The sequence below is a fragment of the Halichoeres trimaculatus genome, unplaced genomic scaffold (genome assembly GCF_033239565.1).
Source record: "Halichoeres trimaculatus isolate MK-OKI-2021-1 unplaced genomic scaffold, fHalTri1.1 fHalTri1_scaffold_4, whole genome shotgun sequence".
NCBI lineage: Eukaryota > Metazoa > Chordata > Actinopteri > Labriformes > Labridae > Halichoeres > Halichoeres trimaculatus.
The window spans coordinates 345,814-369,090 of NW_027437182.1; the positions used below are offsets into that span (position 1 = coordinate 345,814).

At 45.2% G+C, this 23,277-nt stretch overlaps 1 protein-coding gene across 1 annotated transcript in view; it reads left to right on the top strand.

The window, feature by feature from the left end:
- Nucleotides 1–23,277, top strand: part of pik3r3b (phosphoinositide-3-kinase, regulatory subunit 3b (gamma)) — a 218,639-nt gene that overhangs the window by 95,870 nt on the left and 99,492 nt on the right. The window contains exons 6-7 of the mRNA XM_074668892.1: nucleotides 9,288–9,480; nucleotides 13,306–13,391. Coding sequence (XP_074524993.1) covers nucleotides 9,288–9,480; nucleotides 13,306–13,391 — 279 coding nt within the window. The remainder of the gene's footprint in view (nucleotides 1–9,287; nucleotides 9,481–13,305; nucleotides 13,392–23,277) is intronic.

Genomic DNA, 23,277 nt, shown 5'->3' on the forward strand with positions numbered 1-23,277 from the left:
ACCGCGACCAGAGGCCTGAGGGCTGTTCCTGGGAGCGCCCCCTTCTGGACGGGGATCTCAGGTGTTGTTCCCAGTATCAGCTGGAGTGGTCCACCCAGCCCCCAGTGTCCCAGTCACAACCGGCTCCCCTGCCGCCCTCAGTACCACCTGCAAACCTCAGTGATGGCCACTCTGACCTGAAGCAACAGACTCAGGGTAACTCAGGGTCCTTAAAGGAACACGCCGTACCTCTGGATGAGTCAGTCGACTGATGGTGGCGCCACACCATGTTTATATATCTGTATGTTATCTTGTCACATGTTTATTAGGAAGGATAGCAGCTGCTAGGCTAACGCTAACAAGGATCAAAATAAACTACAGAGTAGTTGAGCCCTGGTCTGGCTCTGGTGGATTTAGCCTGTTGGATCCAGGGTCCTGAGTAGGGATGGGTACCGAATTAGGTACTTTTAAAGGTACCAACTGAATTCTGTCAAAAGTACCAGGTACAGATTCACGTAAAATCAAAAGGTACCATGTTCAGGTACCTGAACACATCCTTGTGACTGTGAGGGAGTGGAAGAGTAGGTGATTTTCCATGCACACAGCATTGCAAGGTTATATATTGAAGAATAAATACGTTAAATTGAAAAGAATTTACATTTAATTATTAAAAAAATTGATATTATTTACTACATTAACACACAAAAGTACCGAAAATTGGTACCGTTGAGTACCAGTACCGATTGCCAGGTACCGAGAATTGGTACCGTATTGTTTCAAATGTGAAAGGTACCCATCCCTAGTCCTGAGGGTCACCCTCCAAAGTCTGGCCCCGGTTTGGATCCAGCCTGTGGCCTCTTTCTAGTTCGTCTTTTGTCTGTTCGTTGTCCCGTCGTCTCTGAGTGACCAGAGCTTCACAGGACGCCATCGAGGGGATGATGGGCGCCTCACTTTGTCCAGCTGAGGGATTCAGGTCTGCGTGCTGTGAATGGGTTAGTGTTGGATTCAACCACAGATACTCAATCATTCAATCAGTCAATCAATCAATCAAACAATCAATCAATCAATCAATCAGTCAGTCAATCAATCAGTCAATCAATCAATCAATCAATCTTTATTTGTAGAGCCCAGAATCATAACAAATGTTATTTCAAGACACTTTACAAAAACATTTACAGGTCTAGACCCATAAATGTTAATAAAACTTTATTAACAGAAACCCAACATCAAGACCAGATAAGGAGTCTTATCTTATCTTAATCCACCATGAGTACAGGACTTTGCAGCATTTAGCAAGTTACAATGGAGAGGAACAACTTCCCTTTAACGGGCAGAAACCTCGGACAGAACCAGACTCATGTTAGACAGACATCTGAGGAGACTGAGACTGAGGAACAGAGTTTGGAAACGACACGTTTGTCACTGACTCTTCTTTTAAATCATGGATCACAAACAGGTTTAAACAGGTATATTTATATTTATATTTATATCTATTTATTTATATCTATATTTATATTTATATTATATTCATATTTATATTTATTTTTATTTATATTTATATTTATTCATATTAATATTTATTTATATTGATATTTATATTAATTCATACTAATATTTACTTATATTTATATTTATTCATATTAATATTTATTTATATTGATATTTATATTTATTCATATTAATATTTATTTATATTTATATTTATTTATATTTATATTTATATTTATATCTATTTATATTTATATTTATATGTATTTATATTTATTTATATTTATTTATATTTATATTTATATCTATTTATATTTATATTTATATTTATTTATATTTATATATATTTATATTTATTTTTATTTTTATTTATATCTGTTTATATTTATATTTATTTTTATATCTATTTATTTTTATATCTATTTATATTTATTTATATTTATTTTTATTTATATTTATATTTATATTTATTTATATTTATATTTATATCTATTTATATTTATATTTATATTTATATTTATATTTATTAATGTGAGACTTCTTAAAGCTCAGTGACTTTGCTGTAAACGATGATAATCAAACTCTCTGACGGTCACAGGCGCCTGATTAAGAACCAGGTCGTCAGTCGTCCTCCACCCACGTGGTCCAGGTTCACAGTCAAACGGCGTTGGTCTGTGTCGCTCTCACAGTGACTCTGCAGCTCAGGATATGATTTAGCTCCTTCAAACACACACACACACACACACACACACACACACACTCAACAAAAGCTGTGTGTTTATTTTTACCCCGGTCTCTGTCGCTCTGCTGGGTCAGTGGGTTTAGAGAAAGGTATTTAAAAATCCAGCTCCAGGCGTTTATCTCTGGATCTGAGAGCGGAGCGGGGATTTCCACAGATGACTGGAAACATGGACTCAGATCAAACAGACCAGAGGATGAGCTGTCTCCAGGAGAGGAGGACGGCCGCGGGAAAAGATGGAAATAAAGAAGAATCAGAGGAGATTTTTTCTCTAACAGCATCAACAAATGTCAGGATTCAGACTGAGATACACGGACAGTTTTTATCAGTCTTCCTCATGGGTCTATGAGGATGTTTCTGAGACACAATCTATCATTTGATAAAGTAATCCCCCCCCCCCCCCCCCCCCGCTCCTCCTCCTCCTCCTCCTCCTCCTCCTCCTCCTCCTCCTCCTCCTCCTGCCCTGATGTCCATGTTTACCCTCCATGGTCTCCTCCTCCAATAACCGTGTGTGAGGGCTGGTTAATCCTGATGGTCTCATAAAGTCCAGCTGGCTGAGTCTGACTGACCACCGTCCATCTGGACCTTCAGAGACCAGACCGTGTCCTGGGGGGGTCAGACTGTGAGACCCAGGAGCAGGAGACGGTTTTTATCCTCCTCAGTGTTCCTGATTTACTCTGACCCTGGTCTCTCCTGGTTCACAGAGATTTAACTCCTCAGACTTAAGCCCTTCACAGAATATGGTCTTCAGACTGACCCAGGTCATCTCAGCACTGCCCCCTGAGTCTGAGTCTGAGTCTGGGTCTGGGTCTGTCTCAGGACCAGTGACTCCTGGTGATCTGGATGAGCTGAAGTCCAAGTCAGAGCCTGAAACTAAGAAAAACTGCTGCTCAGAGAGTTCAGATCAATCATCAGGACGGTAACCACGGCGATGATACACCCCCCCCCCCCCCCCCCCCCCCCCCCCCCTACTCCCCCGTCCAGTTGTCCAGTCTCCCAGAATCCCGCAGGGCCAGATGGATGGGCCAAGTTCCCTCTCCAGCCTTGACCTCTATTGACCAGAGGGTCAACCCCAATCCATAATAACAGAGAGCAGGAGAGTGTGTGTGTGTGTGTGTGTGTGTGTGTGTGTGTGTGTGTGTGTGTGTGTGTGTGTGTGAGATCAGTTGTAGTCAGACGGAGAGGTGAATTACATGACCCCCATCAGGCTGCAGCAGATTGTCAGCCATCCATCACCGCCCACCTGCACACACACACACACACACACACACACACACACACACACACACACACACACACACACACACACACACACACACACACACACACACACACACACACACCTAAGAAGCCTGTAAACTTCCTTCAGTGTCTCTTCCTCTCAGTCAGCTCTGGAGAGTGGTCCCAACCTTCCTTCCTTCCTTCCTTTCTTCCTTCCTTCCTTCCCTCCTTTTTTTGTTTCTTCCTTCCTTTATTCCTTCCAATCCCTCCTTCTTTCCTTTTTTCCTTCCTCTCTCCCATTCTTCTTTCCTTCCTTCCTTCCTTTCTCCGCTCCTTTCCAAATTTTCTTTCTTCCTTCCTTCAAATCCCTCCTTTCCTATCTTCCTTCCTTCCTTCCTTTCCTCCCTCCCTCATTCAATCCTTCCCATCCCTCCTTTCTTCCTTTCTTTTCCTTTTTTTCTTCCTTTCTTCCTTCCTTCTAATCCCTCCTTCCTTCCCTCTTACCTATCATCCTTTCTTTCTTCCTTCCCATACCTCCTTTTCTATTTTCCTTCCTTCCTTCCTTCCCTCCTCCCTTCATTCAAATCTTCCCATACCTCGTTTCTTCCTTTTTTCCTTTTTTTCCTCCTTTCTTCCTTCCTCCTATCCTTCCTTCCTTCCTTTCTTTTCCCTCCTCCTGTCCTTTCTTCCTTTTTTCCATTTTCTCCTTCCTTTCTCCCTTCCTTCCTTCCTTCCCTCCTTCATCCCTTCTTCCTTCCTTTCTCCCTTCCTTCCTTCATCCCCCCCCCCCTTCTTCCCTCCTCTCTTCCCTCCTCTCTTCCTTCCTTCCTTCCTTCCTTCCTTCCTTGTTGTTTCCTCTCTGTTGGATGTTGTTGAGGTGAAACATAATGAACCGTGTTATCGTCACCTTCAGTCTGTAGACGTGTTTCCATCCTGTGTTTTTCTTATTTTTCCTGATCATACATGTTTAAGGTCAGCTGTGGGATCATGCTAACCCTCTCGTCAGACGTGTTTTTAGCGTGACTCCATGCAGCAGCAGAAACACGTCTGGAGCAGGTTTCCTCTCTGACACAGCGAACACACACTGCTCATAAAAACACACACTAATGGTTATTAAACAAAGCTACTTGACTCCTCCCACTTCACCTCCTCACCTCCCTGCTGGGTCAGCCTGACCTTTGACCCCCAGACACCAGCCCCCAACACGGACCAACACAGAGACAGACAGGCTGAAATACGGTCAGAGCATTTACACGTCTGAAACGTCTGATCCTCAGAGCGGCTCATTGAGCAGACGATTAGTTATGTTCAGCTTTTCCATCAGATCTCAGTCACTGATCGGGTTTCATCCACAGATCTTTAAAAAAAACAGTTTCTGAGAGATCCACAGTGTTTCCTGGTGATTTTTTCAGTGACTACGTCTGTCCTGCAGCTCTGTGTCGCCTCTCTGTGTTGTTAGGATCGATTGAACGCTCTCGTTCCTGCGCTGAGGCCGAACGCAGCGATAGCTCACACACTGGATCAATACATATCAACATTCACACACCTGGATACATGCAGCACGTCACATGTCCAGCTCTGCAGACCACAAATCACCCTCAGTGTGTGTGTGTGTGTGTGTGTGTGTGTGTGTGTGTGTGTGTGTGTGTGTGAGCTGTCCCCTTCATGAAGTCCATTTCTTCCTGTCTCCATCAACGTTTTGACCTTTTTGACCTTTCTGGTACCTGGGTCGAGCTCTACGGTGGTTTTCAAACAGAAACAGACTCTGAGAGCGTAAAGAGGTTAAAAACACAGAGGTTTGCTTTGGGAGGTTTTTATTTTTGTGATGCTTGAAAATGTTTGTTCATCATTAACAAACCGTCACAGTCAGAGACACTGAAGCTTATTAATAAATTAAAAACTGGATCATTTAGAAAAGTTAATCAGAAACAACCAGAAGTTCCAGGAACTTTTAGTTCCTAACAGAACCAAAGTTAGCCTGTTAGCCTGTTAGCCTGTTAGCATGGAGGGTCGTCAGCCTGCGCTCGTTCTGATCCTGTTTGATGATGATCAGTTGATCAGATCTTTGGAGGAGACCAGAGACAGAGACCTTTAAAAAGTCAGTTTCAGGTTTTCTGATTTAACCAAACGATGAAACACTGATCGACCTCCCCGTGTACAGCGTGATGTCATAGACTGACTGAGTGACCCCGATGAGCTAAAGGAGCGTGACGCTTTCTCCTGACGTTAACCTGTGACTACAGCTGCAGACTGAGGACGGTCTAAAGACGAACACGTCTGAGGACGGAAGATCCAGACAGGGATGAATGGACTGTTTACGTCCAGCCTCCCGCTGAGCGACCCCCCTCGTCGTAAACCTGCACGCCGCAGGCTGGGCGCAGCTGTTAGCGTGTTTATGGTGGTTAAAATCCCGTGGTGAGTGTGTTGGTCAATACGTCTGCTCCTCTCCAAACACGGCTCATTGTCTGAGCTGGCTGCAGGAGAAAGGAGCAGCCCCGTCCCCTGAGCGCCTCCTGCTGTGACATGTTACAGGATCCACACAGGAAGCTGCAGTGCGTCTGTCAGGCCGGCAGCTGGACGCTCTGATGTCCTGCCAAGGCCCAGCTGCTCCTGAGGGCCGGCGAGCGGCGTGGCTGCACGCTCCCATGGACGCTGATGGAGGTGCTGCACATCAGGCAGCACAGCAGGAGCATCTGCTGCGCGCTCGCCGTGTGTGAGTGAAGCGCTGAACGCTCTTTAATGATCCCGACCCGTCTGCGGTGGATCGTGGTCCCATCGTGGTCCCATCGTGGTCACATCGTGGTCCCATCATGGTCCCATCGTGGTCACATCGTGGTCCCATCGTGGTCCCATCGTGGTCACATCGTGGACACATCGTGGTCACATCATGGTCCCATCGTGGTCACACTGTGGTCACATCGTGGACACATCGTGGTCACATCGTGGTCCCATCGTGGTCACATCCTGGTCCCATCGTGGTCACATCGTGGACACATCGTGGTCACATCATGGTCTCATCGTGGTCACATCCTGGTCCCATCGTGGTCACATCCTGGTCCCATCGTGGTCACATCGTGGACACATCGTGGTCACATCATGGTCCCATCGTGGTCACATCGTGGACACATCGTGGTCCCATCGTGGTCACATCGTGGTCCCATCGTGGTCACATCGTGGTCACATCGTGGTCCCATCGTGGTCACATTGTGGTCACATCGTGGTCACATCGTGGTCACATCGTGGTCACATCGTGGTCACATCGTGGTCACATCGTGGTCACATGGTGGAGGGAAAGTTTCCTGACTCCTGCTGAGGAGCTGAGTTGAACTCTGTTTACGTCTGAAGCGGGGGCAGCCGTGGGCTCAGCTCCTCAGAAAGACCCAGACCAGGTTCAGCTGAGGTTCAGCTTTGATCAGTGAGAGTCTGAGCCGTCAGTTTACAGCGACACTTCCTCTGTTCCACCTGAACTCTGCTGCACTTTAAAACACCTCATCCTCCAAATATCACCGCTTCAGAGAAACGCTCCTTCATGTCTGCACTTTTTAAAGTCGACTCAGGAACTTTCTGCTGCTTCAGAGAGCCCTAACAACCTGCACACTGCAAAAACCTGACACCTTTCAAGTGTTTTCTCTGATTCTCAGTAAAAAATGTCTTTTAGACTCAATCAGAGCTTCGTTCACCGAGCAGTCCAGAAAAACGTCTGATTTCAGGTCAAAGACAAAATGAGGTGTGAAGATGTTGGATGGTCAGAGGACGTTTCTCTTTGTGACAAAGTGAAACAGGACGACCAGCTGTGTGAGCTAAAGTAACAGCAGCATCAATCAGTCACAGGTTTTATCCTCCTGGCTGATTTTATTATTTACATGTTTTTTCTTCTGTTTCTTTTTTATGAAATCTTCCTTTAAATCAGGATTCATGGAGCTGGGTGCTTTGATTCTCGTGATTTAGTGTTTTGATGCGTCGTCTGTGTTGATCATTGACTGTCCTGAAATCCCCCCCCCCCAGGATAAATAAAGTATTTTCTATTCTATTCTATTCTATTCTATTCTATTCTAACTGTGTGTTCACACTAAAAGAGGCAAAAGCAGCAAAATATTTTAGCAGCTTCGGCCGCTCGTCATGTGACTGACGTCAAAGTTTAATCCTGTTCGTCATTTAAAGGAGCTTTTTAAACCTGTTCCAAAAGAAATCACAACCAAAATAAAACAATAATCTCAATGTTCATTAAACCAAAATCATGAAAAGTTCCCAACTAACGAAAAAACACAAGCTGTCCTTCTTCACACTGTTTTAAACGCTCCTTTAATCCTGTTTTTCTGGTCCTTGTAAGTCTGTAACACAAAACATCGTTAATCCACGAGAAATGAAAGATAAATCCTCAGGGAAGAAAAAAGGTCGCTCAAAACAGGCAAGAAAAAACCAGGTCACCGCCTGACAGTCCGGTACGAAGCCATCCACGGTAGGATCCTTCTAGATCCAGAAGGATCCAGAAGGATCCAGCAGAGACTGTTTGGTAATAAAGTAACCCCCCCCCGGCGTAAATCTCAGATCGATGCTGAACAAAGTTCGTCTGGAGCCCTGGTGTCATCCCATTCAGATGAAGCTAGAAATGTTAGCATGCTAGGCTAGGCTACGTCTTAGCCACAGACTACACTTCACTTCACTATTTTCTGCTGTTACTGCACATTTTAAACTCACCAGAACAATCTACCACCTCCGCTACACGATGTTTTTATTGTTGGTGTCTGTAGCTAAAAGGAGATATTAAAAAGAGCAGGATGAGCTGAACACAGTTTATGAGCTTTTCTGTTTCCAAGACAGAACCAGGAACCAAAGTTACATGTGTTGTTCTTTAGGGCCCGCTCGGTCCAAGGACATCTCTACTCTGATTGGTTGCCACTGTTTGCCGCTGAACTGCGTTGTAGCTAATTAGCATAAAGTTGACCGAGGCTCAACTTCTCATCTGGTGACACTTTTGACGCTTTAGCCGCTCAGGACACTTTAGCTGCTTTAGCCGCTCAGGACACTTTAGCTACTTTAGCCGCTCAGGACGCTTTAGCTACTTTAGCCGCTCAGGACGCTTTAGCCGCTCAGGACGCTTTAGCTGCTTTAGCCGCTCAGGACACTTTAGCTACTTTAGCCGCTCAGGACGCTTTAGCCGCTCAGGACGCTTTAGCCGCTCAGGACGCTTTAGCCGCTCAGGACACTTTAGCTACTTTAGCCGCTCAGGACGCTTTAGCCGCTCAGGACGCTTTAGCTGCTCAGGACGCTCTAGCTGCTCAGGACGCTCTAGCTGCTCAGGACGCTCTAGCCGCTCAGGACGCTTTAGCCGCTCAGGACGCTTTAGCTGCTCAGGACGCTCTAGCTGCTCAGGACGCTCTAGCCGCTCAGGACACTTTAGCTACTTTAGCTGCTCAGGACGCTCTAGCTGCTCAGGACGCTCTAGCTGCTCAGGACGCTTTAGCCGCTCAGGACGCTCTAGCTGCTCAGGACGCTTTAGCTGCTCAGGACGCTTTAGCTGCTCAGGACGCTTTAGCCGCTCAGGACGCTTTAGCTGCTCAGGACGCTTTAGCCGCTCAGGACGCCGGGCTCTCATTGGTAATGAATGAACTTGGCGTGCGTTGTGCTCGCTGTTATTTCCTCTTTTGTTGTGAACGCTCAGTAACCCTCTCTTCCCCCATTCCTCTTTGATATTTACTCATGTCTTAGTTACAGATTGATCTGTTTTGTCCACGTCACGGTGGCGAGCTGAGCTCTCCTCCTGTCTGACAGAGTCAGCGCTGACTGAGCTGAAAGGAGGAAAACCTGTTGGTAGGACCCTGGTCTAACTGGAGCTGGTTTTCTGTTTTTGGTCCCACAGAGACTCAGAGCGTGGACGAGTGCGGGCAGAGGCTGAAGCAGATCCTGGACTCTCCCAGCATCCCTCAGGCCAACCACCAGCTCCTGGTCCACCTCAGCAGACACCTGGCCCGGGTCAGCCAGCAGAGCCAGAGCGCCCCCCGGCTGCTGGGACAAGCTTTCAGCGAGGCCGTCTTCCAGCACTCAGCTCTCAGGTAGCACACCTCCTCAGTCAGACGTTGTTGACTCCCTGAGGAGCAGGAGGTGTCTGTTAAAGTCAGAGAGTCAGAGTCCATTAACTCAGGGGAAGATTTAAAGCCTGTAACTTCGGTCTCAGAGCAGTAAAACATTTCCAGACGGTGGTTTGAGGAGCGCGGTCTGATCTGAGCGTCCTCACCTCCTCTGCATACCTGACTCCTTCCATCAGGACTTTATGACGTGTGTCATCGCTCAGCTAATGGCGTCTTCGTTTACGTCTTCATCCATTCATATTCACGTCCTCTTTTATTTGTTGGGTTGTTAGTCACGCGGCGTCTCTGAGGCGCTGATGCTGCGCTCCAGCAGCTAACGCGACAAACCTCCAGGAGCAGGAGCTGTGTGTTCTCCACACTCTGTAAATTTACACATTAGTCACGAGAGGAGCTCAGGCGCCTCCTGCAGAGCGTAATTATCAGACAGGTTAATGTTAGCGCCGCCAGGGTTCGTGTTTTCAGGCGTGTGTTAGCAGCTCAGCCGTTACAATCAGGAAGACATCAGCACACCAAGGTTTAGCTCTCTGCCCAAGTCTGTTTTACTCTTTATTCTGTCCCTCTGGTGCCACCGTAGTATCTGAAGCTCTACACGGCCTTTATGCTGCAGCTCCATCAATGAGGTTCTAGAATGTTCATCATCAAGCACAGAGAGCTTTCTGTCTTTGTGATGTCACTACATTCTGCCCTGATGATGTCACTACATTCTAGAACCAAGGGTCTTCAACCTGTGGCTCTGGAGCCTCATGTGGCCCTTTGACTCCTCTGCAGTGGCTCCTTGTAGCTTTAAAAAATATTCATGAAATAAAGAATAGTTGTTTTTCTTCCAGAGGGTGTTGATGATTAAAGACACTGACACTAAATAAAATCCTGTGTTAACATTTAGTTGAACTAAATCTTCATCCCATCTGTCAATAAAGCCTGCCACCGCTCTACTTCACCTCCTACAACATCAACAGCCCACCAACTTTCCATGCACCTGTGGCTAACCTCAAGTTTTACAGCCCTGGGAAGATAACTACATCTACAAAAAGACTCATCTGGAAGAAAATACTGATTTTAATTCATTTAACTGACAACATGCAGGAATAATTTACATGATTGATATGTGGCAAGACATTAGCAAACATCAAAAAATGATGAGTCGAGCAAAATTATCAATAAATGTTGTCAAATTCAAGTATTCTGTCGAAAATGTATACTACTTATTTATTGATTTATTTATTTTTTGCATTTTTTAATTTTATTTATTTTATGTTTTATTTTTTTTGGCATTTTTTATAAACTCAAACTTGTTTTTTTTTTTACATTTTTGATGTTATTTTTTTTTTTTAAGTTTTGCAAAAAAATTTTTTGTAGCTTTTGCTAATAATTCAAATTGAAAAAGAAATTCAAATATTTTATCCCTTTTTTTTTTTTTTTGTGAATTTGTGTTTTGTTTTTTTTTTACTTGTTTTCTAAGTATATTTTTGCAAATTTTTGAAATTCCAGAACATTTTTTGTTTGTTTGTTCCAACCTTTTTTAATGTTAAGATTTCAAAATTTCTGGAAATTTTGCATATTTATTTAAAAAAAACTGCAACATCACATGTATGATCTCAAAAATGTAGTTATTATAATCACTGTTGTAACAACATTTATTTTTATTCTGATTTATACTTCCACAAGTACACGTCTGAACCTTTTAACTTTAAAGATTAAATCTCTGTTTTCCTCTCCTTGCTGTTTCAGAAAACTCTCATGTCAGCCTGTAGTTTTAGCTGCTGTCTCTTTAAGGCTCCCTGCTCCACAAACCCCCTTCACTCTGATTGGCCAGCCTCTGGAGACTTTTCAGGGGTGGAGCTATGGGCAGACCTTGGTGTTTGAGGCCCTTTAGGACAGATGTGATGACCTCATCATTTTCAGCAGGTCTGGTGTAGATCTGGGGTTTGATCCGTTTATAGATTTATGAGAATATGTGGAGGTTTGAAAGTCTGCACATGCTCAGTCTGAACATCTGTGTTTGTCATGTTAAAAAGTGTGATACCTCCTCTTTAAGACTCGGCTCACATTGAAAGAAACGTGAGGAGCGTATCTCCAGACGTGGTGGTTTGACGGCGTTACACCAGAAGAAAACAAACGGTGGCTGAGGCTGATGAAGGAAATCATCGACGGCGTCTTTTGACTGAAGTGTGTGATGCTCAGATTCCTCCACATGAAAAGTCAGGTCATGTCGTAAACATCCTGTTGTTTCCGTGGAGTCAGTCCGTGTTTAATGAGCGGGGTGTGAGTGTGAGCGTGAGGATCTGACGCTGGCGTTAAAAACGGGGATTCCCACACGGCCCTGAAAAGTGATTTATCCTCCAAAGCTTCATTTGTCATTTTTGGCGCACAGACACTGATTGTTTCCTCCTGTGAAAGTCCCAGCATGCTTTGGGTGGAGAGGGTTTTCCCGTCTCATTCTCCGTCCATGAATCAGCTGAACTGGCTCTGACTGCGGCCCCTCCGTCCTCACTTCCTCTGATCACACAGCTGATGTTTGCGTTCGGTTCCTCCGCTGCACGCGCTCGCCTGCGCCTGTTTTCCCAGAAATTACCCAGGATTCCTGCCTGTGGTGGCGTTGTGTGCGGAGATGGCGTGGATCAGACAGTCAGTGAGTCAGAAACTGTGATTGTTTGCACAGTTCACCTCTGACGAGCACGCTGGGCGCCGTATCCCAGCATGCCGTGCTACCCTGAGCTGATCTGCTGTTGGCTGATCCTGAGTGGAAACGCTGATTAACCGCACGCACACACGGCGCTCTGCGTGTTTACACACACGGCGCTCTGCGTGTTTACACACACGGCGCTCTGCGTGTTTACTCTGACACACACACCTCAGTGTTTGAGCTCCTCATCGTCAACACGTCTCATGAAGCAACTCGATAACCACCAGGAGGAGTTCATCAGCTGGAGGAGGTTTGCTGAGCCGCACTGCAAACACCTGGCTCTGAGGAGCCAATCAGATGTCAGGAATAACACCTGTGCTACCACAGCGTGGCCCTGAACAACATGATTACTTTATTACAGTCTAACGTCTAAATAAGAGAAAATAAAACTGTTTTTAAGAGTTTCCTCCCAGAGGCTGACGGTTTCTGTGATTCAGGATAAACAAACAAAGCTGCAGCTGGTTTGATGATGATCTGCAGAATAAATACACGACACGTGGGTCACTGCTACGAAGCTAAGTCTGCAGAATACGTTAGGAAATCTGTCATTTTAGTATCAAAAAGGATAAAAACCAATACTTTATGCACATATCTGAATCATAAACAGTTTTATGAAGAGTCACTGTGAGAAATGCATCCGTCCCAGGCTACTCTGACAGTTACAGTGTGTGGAAATGGGAGTGTTTCGTCGTATCTCGTGGTCAGGCTCCTCCTGTTGGTTGGAGTCTCCTGCTTTTTGAGGTGAAGTCAATTTGGCGCCAAATTAAAAAAAATAAAAAAGCTGCATCAAGTTTCTGAAGAGAAAACATCAGATCAAACTGTTTAAGAGTAAAATCTAGTTTCTAAATGCACCAGAAACTGATGAACACACGTTATGTGCTCGACCATCCATGAAAAGAGCTTTCAGAAACAAAAGACAAACATTTTCACTGAGTTAAAACCCCAGAAAAAAAGATCATGACCGACTTCAGATTTGACGACCTGATGGCGAGTGTTTCAGCGCAGGACGTGCTGCAGATCCTCCAGGTTTCCCTGGTTAGCTCTGTTAGCTAACGCATGCTAACCCAGCAGGAAAATGATGTTTGTCTGTTTTTTTTTTTTTGCAGTGCGGACGTGAACCCGGAGCATCACGTCAGGATCTTGGAGGCTCTGATCACAGCAGGAGGTCTGATGGAGATGCAGGCTGCACCAGGTAGGTTTGCTGCTGACCACACAAAGCTCCCGCTGCGGTTTTATCTGCTGGTGACTGTCTGGCGGTGTGATGGAGAGAGCGGTGTCTCAGCTTGGTTTGGTTCCTCGTGTGCGGCTGAATGATCCACCCAGAGCTGGTCCGTTCGGTCCGTGGACCCTCACACACGCAGCTCGTCCTGAGTCCTCTCTGCTGGGCAGACGAGGTCTGTTCCTGGAGTTTATCGCCTCACACACGTCTGTGAGTGGAAACGCCGCTCTCCCTCGCCGCGCTGCAGACTGCAGGGGAAAACACAGGTTTGGTTTCTGAAAAATGTGGATAGAAAAACATCGAGCCGCAGTGATAAATTGGGCGTGAAGCGTGAAATGAGGGCTTCAGCTCTGCTCTCTGTTGGTTCAGTTTACAGTCAGGACGCACACAGCTGGTGGCCAAACAACACGGCGGTTTCACCACGCTTCGCTCCTGCATTCCTGCTTCCACGGCGCGGTTTCACTTTCTGTGAAAACGTGCAGAGGAAATGGTCTGGCTCGGCCCGTTGTTCCTCAGAGGATCCGTTTAAAGCCGAGAGGCGGCAGCTTCCAGCGCGACGCAAAAACAAAAACAAAGCAGGTTTCTATTTGAGTTTGGGGTTGATCTCTGCAGCCGGGGATGGAAACGAGTCTGTGACGCTCTGAGCCGGACTTTGACGGCCTCAGCATCTTTGAAGTGGATTAAAGTCAACACACACTGAGTCTTTATCAGGAGCAACTCTCAGTGACGCCACCTGTTGGTGTGTTGGAGCAACAACATTACTCTTTGATCAGTCATGTTATCAGCGCCAGAGCCGTCTCAGCTTCTGATTTTCTGACTAGTTTATCTTCTGACCAACCTGGTCCCTCTGAAAAGTGGGTTTTCCTGATTTCTGACTAACAGGCCTTTGGATTTTGCTGACTAATTGGCCTCCTGACTAATGGCCCTTTGGATTTTGCTGACTAATTGGCCTCATGACTAACGGCCCTTTGGATTTTGCTGACTAATTGGCCTCCTGACTAACCAGCCTTTAGATTTTGCTGACTAATTGGCCTCCTGACCAACGGCCCTTTAGATTTTGCTGACTAAATGGCCTCCTGACTAACAACCCTTTGGATTTTGCTGACTAATTGGCCTCCTGACTAACGTGCCTTTGGATTTTGCTGACTAATTGGCCTCCTGACTAACGTGCCTTTAGATTTTGCTGACTAATTGGCCTCCTGACTAACGTGCCTTTAGATTTTGCTGACTAATTGGCCTCCTGACTAACGTGCCTTTAGATTTTGCTGACTAATGGGCCCTCTGACTTACAGGCCCTCTGATCTTAAGCATGAAAGGCCTGCAGGCCAAAGGACCCTCTGATCCTGACTAACGGGCCTTCTGACAGTAAGGTGGCCTCGCTGGCAGTGCTGACTCCAGCTCCTGTTGTTTGTGGACGGATGAACATGCAGCGTACTGAGACTGTAAACGATTATTTCAATATTTATTCACTGTGCTGTGGAAATATATTTTTTTACATGGCTGTTAATGGGGTCTCCTTTGGCGTTGGATGCCAGCCTCAAGTGGCCACTGAAGGCACTGCAGTTATCTGCATCGCTGCCTTGGTTTCAGTTTAATCAGACGTTGTCTCTTTGCTTCCTGGAAAAAAAAGTGTTGAACAAAGTGTCAAAGATCTGTTGTCCAAAATAAAATGTGTGTGATGGTGCTCATGGGAAATGGAGTCTTTATTGTGGAAAATTTGGGCCGCTCTGCCCCCTGCAGGCCTCCCGGGGTCAGTCTAGTGTCAGACCTCGTGTCAGTCTCTGGTCATCAGAAACGAGCTGCGGCGCAGAGACCGGCGCTCGGTGAGGACGAGGAAAGGTCGGCAGCAGGTGTGTTTCTGATTACAACAGCAGAGCTGGTCTGCTGAGGTCACCGCCCGCAGGTCAGCGTCAGTATGAGTGTGTGTATAAATGTCAGTAGGTCAGCGTGTGTGTGTGGTGTGTAGGTGTGTGTGTGTGTGTGTGTGTGTGTGTGTGGTGGTCTGTTAGGTCAGGGGTGTTAAGGCCGGGGTCGGCGTGTTGCTGGGCGCAGTGATTACGGCGGCTGCTGAGGTGTTATGTTCCCGTCCTCGGAGCAGGAGTTCACTCAGAGGTGATGATGGAGAGATCATAGTCTGACTCCTGCTCCAAACATGATGAGACAAACTTAATCTGGAATAAATCAGCTTAACACCCCGAGGATAAATAATCTCAGTTTAGGATTCAGAGGTTTTTAATCTATAAAAAAAGACTTCACACACAGGTTGATCTTTGACATCCTGGAAAACACGCTCTGAGAAAAATCTCTCTCTCTTCCTGTTTCTGTTTGTTTCTATCTGTGAGGGGGGGTCACCTTGGTTTACCTGTTAGAGCTTAAAGTGTGACCTCTCCTGTCTCAGGTAGACCCACAGGTATCCAGCCTCGGTTTCTCTATCATCCATCACTGACAGAAACCATCTGCAGCTTTTCTCCTCGTGAGAATCAAACTCGTGTTAAACTATGAGCCAAACATTTTCACATCATTATATCTGTGCTTGGTTTCCTGTGGCGTCCCACAGGGGACCATCTTAGGTCCTCTTCTTTTCTTTCCAACTGAGGTTTCTTCACTTAAAGAGACAGTATTCTCTCTTCATGCCTCATCCATCCATCTTCAAACTGTCTCTGGTTTGATCTCAGCCTGTCCACAGATAGCTCAGCCTTTCAGCGCGTTTTTCCAAAGAAAAAATGTGTAACATCAGTTTTCCCTCCTCGTCCCATGACCTCAGATTGATAGCTCCTTGTTTTGGTTTTGATCGGTCATTTAGGGAGAGGGACAGTGATTCATTCATTCATTCAGAGACAGGGGGCCTGAGCAGGGTCAGCTCTGAGCAGGAAGTAGGAACTGCCACGGCAACAAGGTGAGATTCAAGCCTTCAACATTAAAAAGAGAAATCTGAGAGAAAAAACAAAAACAAGCGATTTTCAAAAACCTGTTTTCATAGTTTTTAATCCATCGACTGTCTGAGGAAGTTTTTCCAGAGGTGTCCCCCAGGGTACCATCTCAGGATCTCTACTTTTCTTCCCAATCAAAGAACCCCTTTGGATTTGTTTTTCAAAATAAAAGCCTGTTTTTGTCTCTGCTCTTACACTGATGATACCTGCTCTTTGTTTGGCCTGACCCAGTAACGGTTTTCAGTTTTGTCCACCGTTCTGTTCACAGATGAAGAAGTTTGTAGAGGAGAGGTGACACGTAGGGATGGAAACCTTTCACATGTGAAACGTTACGGTACCAATACCTGGTACTTGGCAGTCAGTACCGGTACTTAACGGTACCAGTTTTCGATACTTTTTGTGTTTATGTGACAAAAAATATTGATTTGTTTAATCATGAAATATACTTTTTTTTCAACTCAACATTTTTATTCTTCAGTGTAAAATCTTGCAATGTTGTGTTCATGTCCAGCGTGGAAAATCTCCTACTCTTCCACTCTGTCAGTCACAAGGATGCGTTCAGGGACCTAAACATGGAACCTTTTGATCCCATGTGAATCAGTACCTGGTACTTTTGACAGAATTCGGTCGGTACCTATAAAAGTACCTAATTTAGTACCCATCCCTGGACATGTCCTCAAGAACCAAGTCCAGTTCCCTCCTCCGTCCACCGTGTCGCACCATGCTGAGCCACGCCAGGCCATACTGTGGCGTGGAATATCTTTAACACGCTGATGTAAAGAGTCGCCTGATGTAAAGGTTGACTTACTCTACCTAAACACGGTGGGCGTCCCAGCGGCGCCTCCTGGGGGCGTCCTGGCTCTGCCTGATCTCCGTTCGTCTCTTTCATCATTTTTAAACTTTTCTTCTTTTTGTTCTTTTTGTGATGATCAACGCTGCACGCTGTTTGAACGCTCACAGAGTCGTGTGTGAGGAGCTATGGATAAACACGGTGTGTGTGTGTGTGTGTGTGTGTGTGTGTGTGTGTGTGTGTGTGTGTGTGTGTGTGTGTGTGTGTGTGTGTGTGTCTGATAAGGATTTGTATTTTGTGTTGGCTGACACGCTTACATCACAGCGGCTAACAGAGAACCAGAGGGGGTGTTTTTTTTTTACCATCTTTGAAGTGTGTCTTTTGTAACATCTCTTACACAACCCTCTCTGCCTCTCTCTGCTGGTGTGTGTGTGTGTGTGTGTGTGTGTGTGTGTGTGTGTGTGTGTGTGTGTCTCTGCTGGGTGTCTGAACAAAGCCTCTGAAGCCTCTCGTTCTCTGTAATCATGGGAATGATGTGGAAATTGGACTGATGTAACACGGCTCTCCATCTCAGTCTCTGTGGATCTGTGTCTGTCTTATTTACGTGTCGACACATCGTCAGCTCTGACAGACGCCAACCACCAGGAGGACGCGTTGGTTTGGTACATAGACTTAGACCAAAGGTCTTCAACCTGTGGCTCTGGAGCCTCATGTGGCCTTTTGACTCCTTTACAGTGGTTCCTTGTAGCTTTAAAAAAATCTTATTATATTATATATTATTATATTGTTATATATTATTATATATTTTATTATTACATATTTTTTTTATTTCTTTTTTTTTTTTACTTTTGTAAATTTTTTATTTATTTTTTTTTATTTTATTTTTTTTATTTTTGCAAATCTTTTAAATTTATTAATTATTTCTAATTAACAACATACCTGATCCAACAACCTGTGACCAGCTCCACTCTATGCATCCTTCAGACATCAGACTCTAGGATCTGTTTTCACCCCCTGATGTCATCGCCTAGGTCTGACATCATGGCCCAGGTCTGACATCATGGCCAAGGTCCGACATCATGGCCCAGGTCTGACATCATGGCCCAGGTCTGACATCATGGCCCAGGTCTGACACTGAGATGCTCGGACCTCAGATGGTGGAGGGTGTGTGTTCAGATGTGGCCCAGCAGGGTGTCTGCCTGTCTCCCTGATCCACCCTTTCTTAGAGCAATGCAGGCGGGGGGGCAGGTCTAAAAGGGGGGGGGGGGGGGGGGGGGGGTCTTGGACTGGGGGTCTGCAGGTTGACGTGTGAGCATTTTTCCCGGCCATTAGCTCGCCTGCCGCCCCTCCAGACAGCATTAGTGGAGGTCAGGGGTGAGCACAGTGCCTGTTGGCGGTATGTTAACCCCTTAACAGAGGTTTCAGACTGTGTGTGTGTGTGTGTGTGTGTGTGTGTGAGTGTGTGTGTGAGAGTGTGTGTGTCGGTGCCCGGTGACCTCTCAGGAGAGCTGCCCTCCGAGCCATGTTTTCCAAATGGAGTCTGAATATACGACCAGCGCTGCTCCAGCTGAGTGCTCGGGCTCAGCATCTCTGCACAGCGTGACTCTGTGTGTGTGTGTGTGTGTGTGTGTGTGTGTGTGTGTGTGTGTGTGTGTGTGTGTGTGTGTGTGTGTGTGTGTGTGTGTGTGTGTGTGTCAGCCAGCACTCTAAAATCTGTGAGAAATAAGAGCGGAGGATCGTAAACTCCCAGACTCTCTCTGCTTCTGTTATGAGCTGTTTTCTTTCCCCAGCACGCAGAGCAGGCCTGCAGCATGGCACACACACACACACACACACACACACACACACACACACACACACACACACACACACACACACACACACACACACACTCACTTTTGTATTTCATTTCTCTCTGTCTTCACTCTTTGAGGCTGTGGATCTGAATGGATCAGGTCCAGGTCCAGAAACCAGCTGAGTTCAGTGACAGAGGCCAAACCACAGGATCTCTGCTCCCTGTTTCCTCAGTGTGTTCATTAGATCCCGTCTCTGATTGATATGTAACCATGGTGATTTGATGCATAAGTCTTAAAGAGGATGTTTCGTCCTTTTTTGAGTCTTTATTTTGTCCCTCTGGTGCCCCTGTAGTCTCTGGTGTTTAGTTAAAGTCTTCTCTCCTCCTCCAGTCTCTGCTCTGGCTCCTGTCTCTTTAAGAACTGATGTTAAAGTCCTGGTTCCTGTTCTTAAAGCTCTACACGGCCTTTATGCTGCAGCTCCATCAATGAGGTTCTAGAATGTTCATCATCAAGCACAGAGAGCTTTCTGTCTTTGTGATGTCACTACATTCTGCCCTGATGATGTCACTACATTCTGCCCTGATGATGTCACTACATTCTGCCCTGATGATGTCACTACAGTGTCTCTAGTTCAAAATGTAAGTTTTTCTTCTTTTTGTTTTTGACTTAATCCTGTCCCTCTGGGGCCCCCGTAGTATCTTCACATGATTTAAAGCTAAATAAAAAATCTCTGTTTTTGTCTCTGCTGTTTTAGTGAAACCCTTTTTCAGCCTCTGTCTGAGACGTTTTGATTTTAGCTGCTGTCTCTTTAAGGGACTGTTTACATGACAACGGTTTTATTAAGAAACGTATTGTTGCATTTTAGTCGACCTGATACACACATTTTTGAAAACGGCCCCCAGAGTGGGATTTTTCTGAAACGCTGCCGACACTAGTCACGTTTACATGGACCCAAATATTCCTCTTGCATTCGGTTTATTTGCTCAAACGGAAAGAATTTAACCTTTGTACCCACCTCATTCTGAAAGAAAAGAGCCAATCAGAATGGACATTTAATCGTTTTCACAGGGTGGAATATTCCTTTACCCAAACTGATTGAGGTATCATGTATCCACTCAAACAGAAAGCTGTCAGGGAGCGTTCTTACAGAGCATGCTCAGATATGACGTAAGACACAACTTGAGACATTCCTCAACTTTAAAAATGGCGGCGAGCCGTTAGCACTGGACTGCTCTGCTTATTTTACCCTCTCTGCATATGGCTTTGTCCTGTTTTTGCTAAGCTACGCTAACTACGGACTGACTCCAGCTCTTAACCTACAGGCCCTGGATTAATCCTCCATCTGACCCCCCAGGAGGAAACAGATCAGCTGATTTCCCCAAAGACCAGATTCTGACTTTAACAACAAAATAAAGAAAAGGATCAGAAACATTAGAGCTGCTGGAGTGTGACCGAGCCGGACCTTTGTCTGAACTCAGAACACACACACACACACACACACACACACACACACACACACACACACACACACACACACACACACACACACACACACACACGGACAAGGTCAGAGCTCAGAGTGTGTGAGGGCATGTTTGTGTGTGAGATTAGAGCCAGAATGTGAATGCATGTTAGTCAGATACATTAATGTAACGCATGTGTGTATAGGTGTATATATACATGAGCTGTGTGTGTGTGTGTGTGTGTGTGTGTGTGTGTGTGTGTGTGTGTGTGTGTGTGTGTGTGTGTGTGTGTGTGTGTGTGTGTGTGTGTGTGTGTGTGTGTGTGTGAGATGGGTTCACAGCTCAGTCATGTCCTGACTCCATCCCATCACAGAGGAAAGTGCCAGAGCTTAACGTCCGGTGTAATCCTACAGGGGTCAGCAGCAGGGCACACACACACACACACACACACACACACACACACACACACACACACATCTGACCAGTGTATCTGAATATGTGTGAGGCATGATCGTTGTATAATGTGATTAAGGTCAAACCACTGCTCAGCTTTTAGTGTGTGTGTGTGTGTGTGTGTGTGTGTGTGTGTGTGTGTGTGTGTGTGTGTGTGTGTATTTTAGACTTTTACTTTAAAAGTCCATGTTTCCATGAATGTCCTCTGATCCTGTGCTTTTATTCTGAAGTCAGTTTCTGGATTTTCTCTTGGGAAGCGATGTCGTACCTGGCGTTGTGTAGTTGTTGTCGTACCTGGCGTTGTGTAGCTGTTGTCATACCTGGCGTTGTGTAGCTGTTGTCATACCTGGTGTTGTGTAGCGTTGTCGTACTTGGTCTTGTGGCATTGTGTAAACCTGCTCCAGGTGCCGGCTGGGTCGACTGGAGTTCAAAGAGCAGGTGAGAGCAGAAAGTCAATGTTGACTTGTTGACACTCCTCACCTGAAGCTACCTGAAGCTACCTGAAGCTACCTGAGGTTATTTACAGTAAGTGGTCTACATAAGAACAGGTAACGTTACACAAGCTGAGGTGACTCTCTGTTCAGTGCTGACACACCTGAGGCGCTTAGACCGACCTCAGAGAGCGGAGTGACGCAGAAACACAGTCTGCTCCAGGTGATGACGGGTCACACAAACAGGTCTCACAGGTTCAGACCACCTGAGACGACAACGACGTGTTTATCTGAGCTAACCTGAGCTAACCTGAGCTAACCTGAGCTAACCTGAGCTAACCTGAGCTAACCTGAGCGGCGTGGAGCTGTTAGCATCACGTTGTCTTTCTGAGAGACACTGGGAAACACCAGGAGCCAGACCAGTGAGGTCACAGCGCTGCTCCTGTGATCACCTCCTCCTCCACTGAGTGTGATCTGGACGTCACTGTCCAGACTGGAGCTTTGACCAATCAGAATCAAGTATTTAAATGCATCGTTTGTTGGCTTTGTTTACAGCGTGGTTTTATGAGGCACATGTGATATTATAGTTTTCAGTCATGTGACCAACCTGGAAGCCTGAAGGTTGAAAAGATGCTAATGTTAGCTCAGAACCAGTCTGATGTAAAAATGACTGCAGTAAAGCTAGCATGCTAACGTTAGCTCGGAACTAATATGTTGTTAAAATGAATGCAGTAAAGCTAGCATGCTAATGTTAGCTCAGAACTTATATGATGTTGAAATAACTGCAATAACGCTAGCATGCTAATGTAAGCTCGGAACTTACATGATGTTAAAATTAATGCAGTAAAGCTAGCATGCTAAAATTGGCTCAGAACTAATCTGATGTCAAAATTCTTGCAGTTAAGCTAGCATGCTAATGTGAGCTCAGAACTAATCTAATGTTGAAATATCTGCAGTAAAGCTAACATGTTAATTTTGGTTTAGAAATAATCTAATGTCAAAATTACTGCAGTAAAGCTAGCATGCTAATGTTAGCTCTAAACTAATCTAATGTCAATATTACTGCAGTAAAGATAGCATGCTAATGTTAGCTCAGACTAAGCTAATATCTTAATTACTGCGATAGAGCTAGCATGCTAATGTTAGCTCAGAACTTATCTTATGTTGAAATTAATGCAGAAAAGCTAGCATGCTAATGTTAGCTCAAAACATATCATATGTTGGAATAACTGCAGTAAAGCTAGCATGCTAATGTTAGCTCAGAACTAATCTAATGTTGGAATAACTGCAGTAAAGCTAGCATGCTAATGTTAGCTCAGAACTAATCTAATGTTGAAATTTCTGCAGCGAGCATGCTAATATTGGCTTAGAAATAATCTAATGTCAAAGTTACTGCTAGCAGTAACTGCTGCTAGATGCTAGCTCTAATTGCTAGTTAGAGCTAGCATCCTTAGGTTAGCTCTCAACTAATCTAATGACAATATTACTGCAGTAAAGCTAGCATGCTAATGTAAGCTCAGAACTAATCTGATGTTGAAATAACTGCATTTTGTTTAGCATGCTATTTTAGAACTAATCTACTAATTAGTAATCTACTAATCTGAAATTAGCACAGTAAAGTTAGCATGCTTGTCACAATTTAATGTCTAAATTTCTGCAGTAAAGTTAGCATGCTAATGTTAGCTCAGAACTAATCTAATGTTGAAATTAGCACAGTAAAGTTAGCATGCTTGTCACAATTTAATGTCTAATTTTCTGCAGTAAAGTTAGCATGCTAATGTTAGCTCCGAACCAATCTTGTGTTGAATTTACTGTGGTTAAGTTAGCATGCCTGTGTTAGCTCAGAGCTAATCTAATGTTGATATTAAAATATTTACATTAATATATATATGAACTTATGGCACTGAGAGTTTGGGGGCGTGCAGCTCTGTGAGACTTTATAAAAACCTGCCTACACCAGGATGTCTTTACCGAAACGTTATTTCATTGATTCATA